General features: G+C 36.4%; 1 protein-coding gene across 1 annotated transcript in view; it reads left to right on the top strand.

The window, feature by feature from the left end:
• The window catches only part of DNAH3 (dynein axonemal heavy chain 3), a 201,401-nt gene that overhangs the window by 119,773 nt on the left and 71,303 nt on the right, over positions 1-10,325 (top strand). Inside the window, exons 40-41 of the mRNA XM_021712292.1 lie at positions 475-604; positions 2,830-3,075. Of these exons, the coding sequence (XP_021567967.1) occupies positions 475-604; positions 2,830-3,075 (376 nt within the window). The remainder of the gene's footprint in view (positions 1-474; positions 605-2,829; positions 3,076-10,325) is intronic.

Below are 10,325 nucleotides of genomic sequence, written 5' to 3' on the forward strand. Positions count from 1 at the left end.
AATCCACTCACCTCAGCCTCCCAAGGCGCGGGATTACAGGCTAAGCCACCGAGCCCAGCTAGCTCTGTATTTTCTTTATACAGGAGTCTGCCTCACCGATGTCTGTCATTTGTAAATCAATTGTTCAGAATTCCTAATTTTGTAAAATATAAACAAGGACAGATACAGTAGTTGGGTCCCAAACTTATTTCATGCTTCGTATGGCTGACCCAAAGTATTCCAAATCCTTTCTGAATATCCAGCTCTTGACAGTGGCATTGGGATGGGAAACTGAGTCAACAAGGCCTGTGAGCTGGGACGAGGTCTTGCTGCCTGTAAGCTTTCCCTAATGTACCCACACTCAAAAGTAACCAGCAATCTTATCAGCATCACCAAAGCAAGCTCTTGGTCTTCAACTCAAGGTAGAGCAAGCTCTTGTTCTTCAACTCACTTTTTAATAATGCCTTCAAACCTCACATAACCTTCTGCTCTCAGGTCAATGACATGTTCATGTGGCTTGTCCAGCCCTGCCTGGAGTTTTGTAACCTTCACTGTAAATTTGTAATCCAGACATCTCCCATCCACCTTGCCTTCTCAATGATGAGACTGTACTCCTCTTTGCTCGGTAAGTGCTACCCATGATTCTTAAGCCACATGGGGGTTGGGTGTGCCTTGGCTATTTCTCCTGCTCCCACCTCTCCTTTGATTCCCTTGAATAACAATGGGATCAGCTGTTTGGACTAGAATAAGCAAGCCTTTAGAGTGTAAATCATAGAGTGTGGTGGGAAAATTTTCCATACAATGAGAGTAATAATTCCTGTCCTTTCTACCTCAGAGGAATATCCCAAAGGAAGATGAATTTAGATGATACATGTGAATGTATCTCAGGAAAAAATATGGGAAGATTTTACATGTTAAGAAAATTTACATTACAAAAATCTGAATTCACAAAACTCATATATATACTATATGAGAATCACATTAATCTCAAACTAGGAAACTTCTTTAGGGTATGTAAACCAATGGTTCTATGATTTACATATTTCTCATGGTACAATCAGATGTCTCTATAACTATTTTACATAAATCAAATTTTCCTGAACTCTACTGGAAATGAAAAGATGGCTCCATTTGAATAACTTTCATTGGATGTCATTTTTTTCCAAGATAGCACTTTTGAAACTCAAGATAAATCTTCTATACCTTCTAGCACGTGAACATTTTCTCAGCCCATTTCTTTCAAAGACTTTGTAAGTATAGACCAAAAATGTAACATGGTAAACAGTGGAGAATTTCTAAATATTCTTTGATTTTCAAAAATTAAACATTGAGGCAAATTTTTAGAAGCATACCAATTGCATACAATGCCATATATGTGCATTATCATTTGTGAATTTTGCATATTTTTGCAAGCTCTGTCTACTGTCTTCATGTAACATCTCCTCGGAGAGAGGGTACAAGCATAAGAAATGGACTCATGGTCTCTAACCCTGAGTGACTTCCTCTCTGATAAAGGATGAATATCTAGAATATATAAAGAACCTCTAAAATTTAACATCAGAAGTACAAACAACATAATAAAGAATGGATGAAGGACTTGGAGAAGTTGGCACAATGGAGAAATAGATGTTTCTCCAAAGAAGATACATAATATTATATAGCAAATAAGTACATGAAAAGATGCTCGATTACTAATCACTAGGGAAATGCATATCAAAATCTGAATGAGATACCACCTCTCACCCATTTAGGATGGCTGCAATAAAAATCAATCAATCAATCACAAGTGTTAGCAAGGATGTGGAGAAATTGGAAATTTTGTGTACTATTGATGGGAATGTGAAATGCTACAACTGTTGTAGAAAATAGTTTGGTGCTTCCTTAAAAAATTAAACATAAGCCGGGCTCGGTGGCTCAGCCTGTAATCCTGCACCTTTGGGAGGCTGAGGTGAGTGGATTGCCTGAGCCCGTGGGTTCGAGACCTGCCTGGGCAGCGAGACTTCATCTCTACAATAAATCAAAAAATCAGCTGGGCGTGGCCCAGCAGGTCGAGGCTGCGGTGACCGGGAGCGGCCACTGCACTCCAGTCTGGGCGACAGAGTGAGACTCCAACTCGGAAAAAAAAAAAAATTAAACATAAGACTTACATGATCCAGCACTTTCACTTCTGGGTGTAGACCCAAAGGAATTGAAAACAGGGACTCAAACAGATATGTGCACAACCATGTTCTTAGCAACTTTGTTCACAACAGCCAAGAAATAGGAGCAACCCAAGTGTCTATCAATGGCTGAATGGATAAACAAAATGTGGTATAATCATACAAGGGAATATTATTCTGCCTTAACAAGGAAGGAAATTCTGATACATGCTGCAACGTGGATAAACACTGAAGGAGTTATGCTAAGTAAAATAAGCCAGTCACTAAATGACTGTATGATTCCACTTCTATGATATACATAAAGCAGTCAAATTTATGGAGACAGAAAGCAGAATTCTGATTACGAGGCAGGTGGAGGGAGGATAGAAGACATTGTTTAACTGATACAGAGCTTCAGTTCTGCAAGATGAAAAGTGTTCTGGAGACAGATGGTGGTGATGTTTGCACAACAAAAATATGAATGTAGTCAATAATCATGAAAGTGGTTAGATGGTAAATTTTATGGTTTTTTTACCACAATAAAAATATGTGTGATATAGGATCTGGTAACTGATGGGCACTCAACCAATATCATTTGCTCCCTCCCCCCACCATCGCCCCCAGGCCCTTCACAGGCAAAACTAGCCAGTGCATAGGCCTTACATCTGTGGTACTCTGCACCTTATCTTGAGGTTCCCTTTCTCACTTTCAGATGAAATCAGGGAAATAGAAGAAGAGGAAACTGAATTATTTGAAGGCCCGTCAAGTCAACAAATCTTTCTCTGGCTGCAAGGACTATTTCTCTTTTCCTTGGTGTGGACCGTGGCCGGCACCATCAACGCAGACAGCAGAAAGAAATTTGATTTGTTTTTCCGCAACCTGATCATGGGCATGGATGATAACCACCCAAGGCCCAAAAGCGTCAGACTCACCAAAAACAACATCTTTCCAGAAAGAGGTAATTTTTGTTATATTTTTGTTATTTGTTATATCCTAGTATAATCATTTGAATCACATGTTCCAAACCCAACCAAAATGTGTGGACCACGTAAGCCCTTTACAAAAGCTGAGAGTGTTTCTGTGATGGATCACTAAGTATGATAGACTCCAAATCCATACAAGTTGCTGCGAAGTCCATAGTTTTGTCTTTCTTTATGGCTGCATAATATTCCATTGAATATATGTACCACATTTTTGGTTGGCAGTGGTGAGGCACTGCCTGGGGAGTGAGGGGGGTACAAATAAAATCAGTAGGGGTGCCTGATCCTAATCTAGGTGGGGTGAGGGCCAATAGTAGGCCCAAACTTCACCTGTACCTAGACCACTTATGCACCCAATCCTGACTTGTACCCTACATCTTTAAAATAAATAAATAAATAAAAATTTTTTAAAAGCTGAGGGTGGGTTCACGTCTTGAGAGCTGACTCCTGTATATAAGAGGTGGGTGGTCTTGAAGTCAGGGTCTTTGGGATATTTAACTCCTTTTTTAATTTAGAAAGAGCTGATATGACAGTTTTATATTGGCAAAAATTATTCATAACTCCATCACCCAAACATAATGAGAAATATAGCCACTTTTTCCCCTTTATCCTTTCTATTTCTTATTCTGTGTGTTTATGTACCTTCATATAATGGTGATTATAGTATTAATATTTATTTTAATTTTGTCATTATAATCTAATATATTGAAATGTTTTCAATTTTACTATATACATTATTTTTTAAATGATCACTTCCAGCCATTTAATGGCTATAAATATTCTCCTATGTGTGTGACACTTTTTACTTACAAGGAAGATGTTTCTTCTGAATAGCTTTTACTGTTTTTTTCCTACCATCAAGTAAAACATTAAATAAATTTTAGAAAATATGGAGAAGGAAATAGAAGAAAGTGAAGATCAATGGTAAGCCCACTATCCAGAAATATCAATTTTTATGTCTTTCTCTTCATTTTTTTCTATGACAAAAGGAGGATTATTCTATAAATACTTTCCAAATAGCTTTACTTTTTGTGATTTTAAAAATGTTTATGTAGGGCCATGAGCAATCTTCTGGGGATGATAGTGATGTTGTATATATTAAGGAGGACCTGGGTTACACAGACATGTGCATTTGCCAAAACTTAGTAAATGTGGGCTTAAGATGTGTGTATTTCATTGTATGTAAGCTTTAAAACAAAGGGGGAAAAATGTATAAACAAATATTGAACCCTAGATAGCAATATACATGCTGAAATCTTTATGAGAAAGTATTTAAATGTTTACAATTTATTTTAAGTTTTTTTTTTTTAAAGATGGATTATGGACAGATAGGGACATGAATAAGTATGTGATAAAACAAATAAAAAGCTAATGGTAAAATATAAGAGGTGGTATACAAATGTTCACTGTACAATGTTTTCAGTGTTTCTGTATGTTTAAATTTTTTCAAAATAATAAAATAATGAATAAGCATTTAGTGCCACGACTCTATCCCCACACACTCTTTCTCATGTACACCTGACACACATCATGTGATACATGATTATCTGTCAGATGAGCTACATGGAGGCTCTGTGCCAACCTATGAGTTAGGATGAAGTACATTCATCTTTTTTTAATTTCTCGACTTGAAAGATTTTGCTTGTTTTTTTTATTGTGGTAAAATATACCACGTAAAAATTATCATTTTAACCATTTTTAGTTGTACAGTTCAGTGGCATTAAGTACATTCACACTGTTGCACAACCATCACCGTCATCCTTCTCCAGAACTTTTTCCATCTTCCCAAACTGAAACACTCTTCCCACCAAACAATAAGTCTTCCCTTCTCCTCCCCCTCTGCCTTGGCAACAACCATTCTACTTTCTGTCACCATAAACTAGATTACACTAGGTACCTCACATAATGGAATCATACAGTACCTGTCTTTTTGTGACCGGCTTATTTCAGTTTAGCATAATGTTTTCAGCGTTCATCCACGGTGTAGCATGGGTCAGAATTTCCTTCTTTTTGAAGGTTAATATACCATCACATGTGTATACCACATTTTTTTTATCCATTCATCTAATGATGGGCCCTTGGGTTGCTTCTACCTTTTGGCTACTATGAACAAAATGGTTATGAACATGGGCATGCAAACTGTATCTTTGTAAGTCTGTACTTTCTTTTGAGTATATACTCAGAAGTGAAAATCTTGATTATATGGTAAATTCTATGCTTAGTTTTTTGAGGAACTGCCACAATGTTTTCCATTGAGGCTACACCATTGTACCTTCCCACCAGCAGTGCTCAAGTGTTCCAATTTCTCTATGTCCTTACACTTGTTATTTTCTCTGTGTATGTTTTTATAATAGCCATCATGATGGATATGAAGCTCATTCTTATTTTTTAAGAAAAAATATAGACTATATAATTTTTAAAAATATTATATGTATATATAATAAAAAGACAACCACTGTTAACATTTTGACTACCATCTTTTTGGACATTTTCCTATGCATATATGTGCTTATAGATTTGTTTTTACAAATGTGAGTTTATTCTGTGCTTTTATCTTCTAGTTTTTGCTATCATTAACAATCTTGTGAACAATATTCTAGTAGCTACATAGTTACTTAATCCATTATAATTTTCTTAGGATAATTTCCTAAAATAGAATTCCTGTCAAGAGGTTAATAAAATTTTAAAGTTTTTGGTTGTCAAACTTCCCTTGTGTCCTCATCGACACTGAGCATTGTATTTTCAAAAATCTTCAGCAATTTGATATGTGAAAATAGTATATCATTTAAGCCTTCTCCTTAAAAAAAAAAAAAAGTCTTAATAACTGGCAGAGTGGCTCATGTCTATAATTCCAGCACTTAGGAAGGCCAAGACAAGAGGATTGCTTGAGTCCGGGAATGCGAGACTAACCTGGGCAACATAGCAAGACCTCATTTCTACCAAAAAAAAAAAAAAAACAAACTTAAAAAGTAGCCTGGCATGGTGGTGCACGTCTGTAGCCCCAGCTACTTGGGAGGGTGAGGTGGAAGGATTGCCTGAGTTCGGGAGGTTGAGACTGCAGTGATCTGTGATCCAGTGGGGCAACTGAAAAAAAAAGGTTTTAATAGACTTTAGTTTTAAATTTATAGAACAATTGTGTGGAAAGTACAGAGAGTACCCATGTGCCACTTCTCACCCACACATTTTCTCCTATTAACATCTTGCAGTACTGTGGTATTATTGTTACAATTGATGAGCAGATGTTGATAAATTATTATTAATGAAGTCTGTAGTATACAATAAGGTTCTCTCTGTGTTGTGCCATTCTGTGGGTTATGACAGGTGTATAATGTCATGTATTCACCATTGCAGAATCATGCAGAATAGTTTCACACCAACCAAGAAATCCTGTGCTCTTCTATTCATCCTTTCTCCCTCCAGCTGAACTCCATGCAACTACTGATCTTTTTTTACTATCACTATAGTTTTGCATTTTCCAGGATGTGGTATACTTGGAATCCCACAATATGTAGACTTTTTAAGCAGTCTCATGTCATTCAGCAATATTCGTTTGAGATTCCTTCATGGCCTTTTGTGCCTTGGTAGCTTATTTTTATCAGTGAATAATATTTAATTATATGTATGTTTATCCATTTACCTACTAAAGAACATTTTGGCTTATTCCAGTTTTGGCAATTATAAATATAGCAACTATAAACATTCATGCAAAGGCTTTTGCGGACATAATTTTTCAATTCATTTGGTGAATACGTAGAAGTGCTATCTTGCTGGATCATATGTTAAGTGTGTTTAGCTTTGTAAGAAACTACCAAACTGTCTTTCAAAATGGCTGTACCATTTTGTGATCCTACCAGAAATGATTGAGAGTTCCTGTTGTTCTATATCTATGCTGACATTTGGTGTTGTCAGTGTTTTGGATTTTAGCCGTTCTGATAGGTATGTAGTATTGTCTTATTGTTTTAATTTTCAGTTCCCTAATGATACATGATGTCTAGTATCTTTTCATACTCATATATGCCATCTGAATAACTTCTTTGGTGAGGTGTCTATTCAGATCTTTTACCCATTTTTAAATTGGGCTATTTGTTATATTGTTGAGCTTTAAGAGTTTGTCTTCATTCATTTTCTATTGCTTATAACAGATAGAATATCTGAAACTGGATGCTTTTTAAGAAACAAAATGTGTTTCTTACAGTCCTGAAGGCTGGGAAATCCAAGGTCAAAGGGGTGCCTCTGATGAGGGCCTTCTTGCTGGTGGGAACTCTGTAGAGTCCTGAGATTGTGAGATGATCACCTGGCAGGTGGGCTGGGTATGCTAGCTCAGGTCTCTCTTATAAAAACCACTGGTTCCACCTCCATGATAAACCATAACTCGTTAATCCATCATTGACTTCATCTGTTCATAAGGGCAGCGCTTTCATGATCCAATCACCACTTAAATTCTCTTAATAATGCTACCTTGGGGATTAAGTTTCAACATGAGTTTTGGAGGGGACAAACATCCAAACCAAAGCAGAGTTCTTTGCATATTTTGGATACAAGTTATTTATCAGATAAATGTTTTGTAGATTTTTTTTCCCAGACTGTAGCTTACTTTTTCATTCTCTTAACCGTGTCTCTTGAGTAGTAGATTTTAATATTAAATCTTACTAACTTTTTTCTTTTATGAATCATGCTTTTGGTGCTATATCTAAAAAGTTATCATCATACCCAAAGACACCTAGATATTTTTTCTTTTTTTTTTTGAGTTGGAGTCTCACTCTGTCGCCCAGACTGGAATGCAGTGGCCGCTCCCGGCCACCACAGCCTCGACCTGCTGGGCTCTGGCGATCCTTCTGCCTCAGCCTTCCAAGTAGCCGGAATTACAGACGCGCTACCACGCGCAGCCGATTTTTTTATTTATTGTAGAGATGAGGTCTCGCTGCCCAGGTGGGTCTCGAACCCGCAGGTTCAGGCAATCCACTCATCTCAGCCTCCCAAAGGCATGGGATTACAGGCTGAGCCACTGAGCCCGGCTTCTGTTTTATCTTTTATATGTTTTGTAGTTTTGCATTTTACATTTAGATTTGCAAACCATTTTGAATTAATTTTGTGAAAGATGTAAGGTATATATGTGTCTAGATTCTTTTGAGGGTGGATGTAGATGTGTACTTGTTTTAGGACCAGTTTTGAAAAGTCTATTGTTATCTATTGAATTGTCTTTTCTCCTCAAAGACTTGACTATATTTGTGTGGATTTATTTCCAGGTTTCCTAGCCCGTTCCACTGCTCTGACTGTTTACTGCTTTATTAACATTATACTGGGTAGTTTTAGTCTTCCAACTTTGCTGTCCTTCAAGATTTTGTTGGTTACCCTGAGTCTTTTTATCTTTACATATAAACTTTAGAATCAGTTTGTCAATATCCACAAAATAACTTACTGAAATTGAATCTATAAAGTCAAGAAGAACAGATATTTTAATAATTTTGAGTTTTGTTTTTTTTTTTGAGTTGGAGTCTCACTCTGTCACCCAGACTGGAGTGCAGTGACCGCTCCCGGCCACCGCAGCCTCGACCTGCTGGGCTCCGGTGATCCTTCCACCTCAGCCGTCCAAGTAGCTGGAACTACAGATGTGCGCTACCATGCCTGGCTAATTTCTTTGATTTATTGTAGCATGAGGTCTCTCCAAGTTACCCAGGCGGGTCTCGAATCCATGGGTTCAGGCAATCCACTCACCTCAGCCTCCCAAAGTGCTGAGATTACAGGTTGAGCCACCGAGCCTGGCTGATTTTGAGTTTTTCTATCCATAAACATGGGTTATCTTTCCATTTAGCTAGGCCTTCTTTAATTTCTTTGGTTAGTTTTTCTTTGTAATTTTCTTCATATAGATCTAATACATTTTTGTTCGATTTATGCCTCTGTACTTCCCTCACTTTTGGTGTTAATGTAAAAGGTATTTTGTTTTTAATTTCAAATTCCACCTGTTCATTGCTAGTATATAGAAAAACAATTGAGTTTTATATGTTAATCTTGTATCCTGCCACTTTGCTGTAATCACTTATGAGTTCCAAAAGTTTTTTGATTCTTGGGATTTCTTTACATAGATAGTCATGTCATTCACAGACAACTTTATTTATTCTTTCCCAATATGTTATTTCTTTGTCTTATCTTATTTCATTAGCTAGGATTACCAATATGATGTTGAACAGAAATGATGAGAAGGGGCATACTTATCTTGCTTCTAGTCTTAGGAGGAAAGTATCTAGTTCTTAACCCTCAAGTATGATGTTAGCTGTAGGTTTTTTGTTGATGTTCTTTATCAAGTTGAGGAAGTTCCCTCTATTCCTAGTTTTTTGAGAGTTCTTATGTTGGATTTGTCAAATGCTTTCTCTGAATCTGTTAATATGTTTGAATGATTTTTCTTCTTTACCCTGTTGATGTGATTAATTATATTAATTGATTTTCAAATGTGGAACCAGCCTTAAACACCTGAAATAAATCTCACTTGATTGTGATATGCAATTTTTTCATACATTGTTGAATTTGATTTGCTAACATTTTGTTAAAGATGTTGCACCTATGTTGATGAGAGATATTGGTTTGTAGTTTTTCTTTCTTGTAATGTCTTTGTCTGATTTTTACATTAGAGTAATTCTGGCCTCATAGAATGAGTTAGAAAGTATGCCCTCTACTTCTATTTTCTGGAAGAGATCATAGAAAATTGGCATCACTTCTTCCCTCTTTAAATGTTTTGATAGAATCCACCAGTGAATCATTCTGGTTCTCATGTTTTTTCTTTCGGAAGGATTTTAATTGTTGATTAAATTGCCTGTTCAAATTATCTCTTTCTCTTTATGTGAGTTCTGATAGATCGTTTCTTTCAATGAGTTGTTCTATTTTGTTTAAGTTATTAAATTTGTGGGTATACATCTGGGTATGGTGATGTGCACCTGTAGTTCCAGCACTTTGTGAGACTGAGGTGGAATGACTACTTTAGGCCAAGACCCATATTTATTAATATATTTATTTTTAATTTTGGGCTTAGAGTTGTTCATAACATTCCTTTATTATCCTCTTAACGCCCAAGGAGTTAGTAGTGGAGACCTTGCCTTTCTGTTATTAGTACTTATGTCTTTTCTTTTTTCTTGGTTAGCTTATCTAAAGATTTATCCATTTTATTAATCCTTCAAATATGCAGCTTTTGATGTTGTTCATTTTTCTCTGTTAATTTTTTTTTTTTTTTTTTTTT

Source organism: Carlito syrichta, unplaced genomic scaffold (assembly GCF_000164805.1).
Source record: "Carlito syrichta isolate Samal-C Ts95f unplaced genomic scaffold, Tarsius_syrichta-2.0.1 Scaffold303175, whole genome shotgun sequence".
In the NCBI taxonomy this organism is placed as follows: Eukaryota; Metazoa; Chordata; class Mammalia; order Primates; family Tarsiidae; genus Carlito; species Carlito syrichta.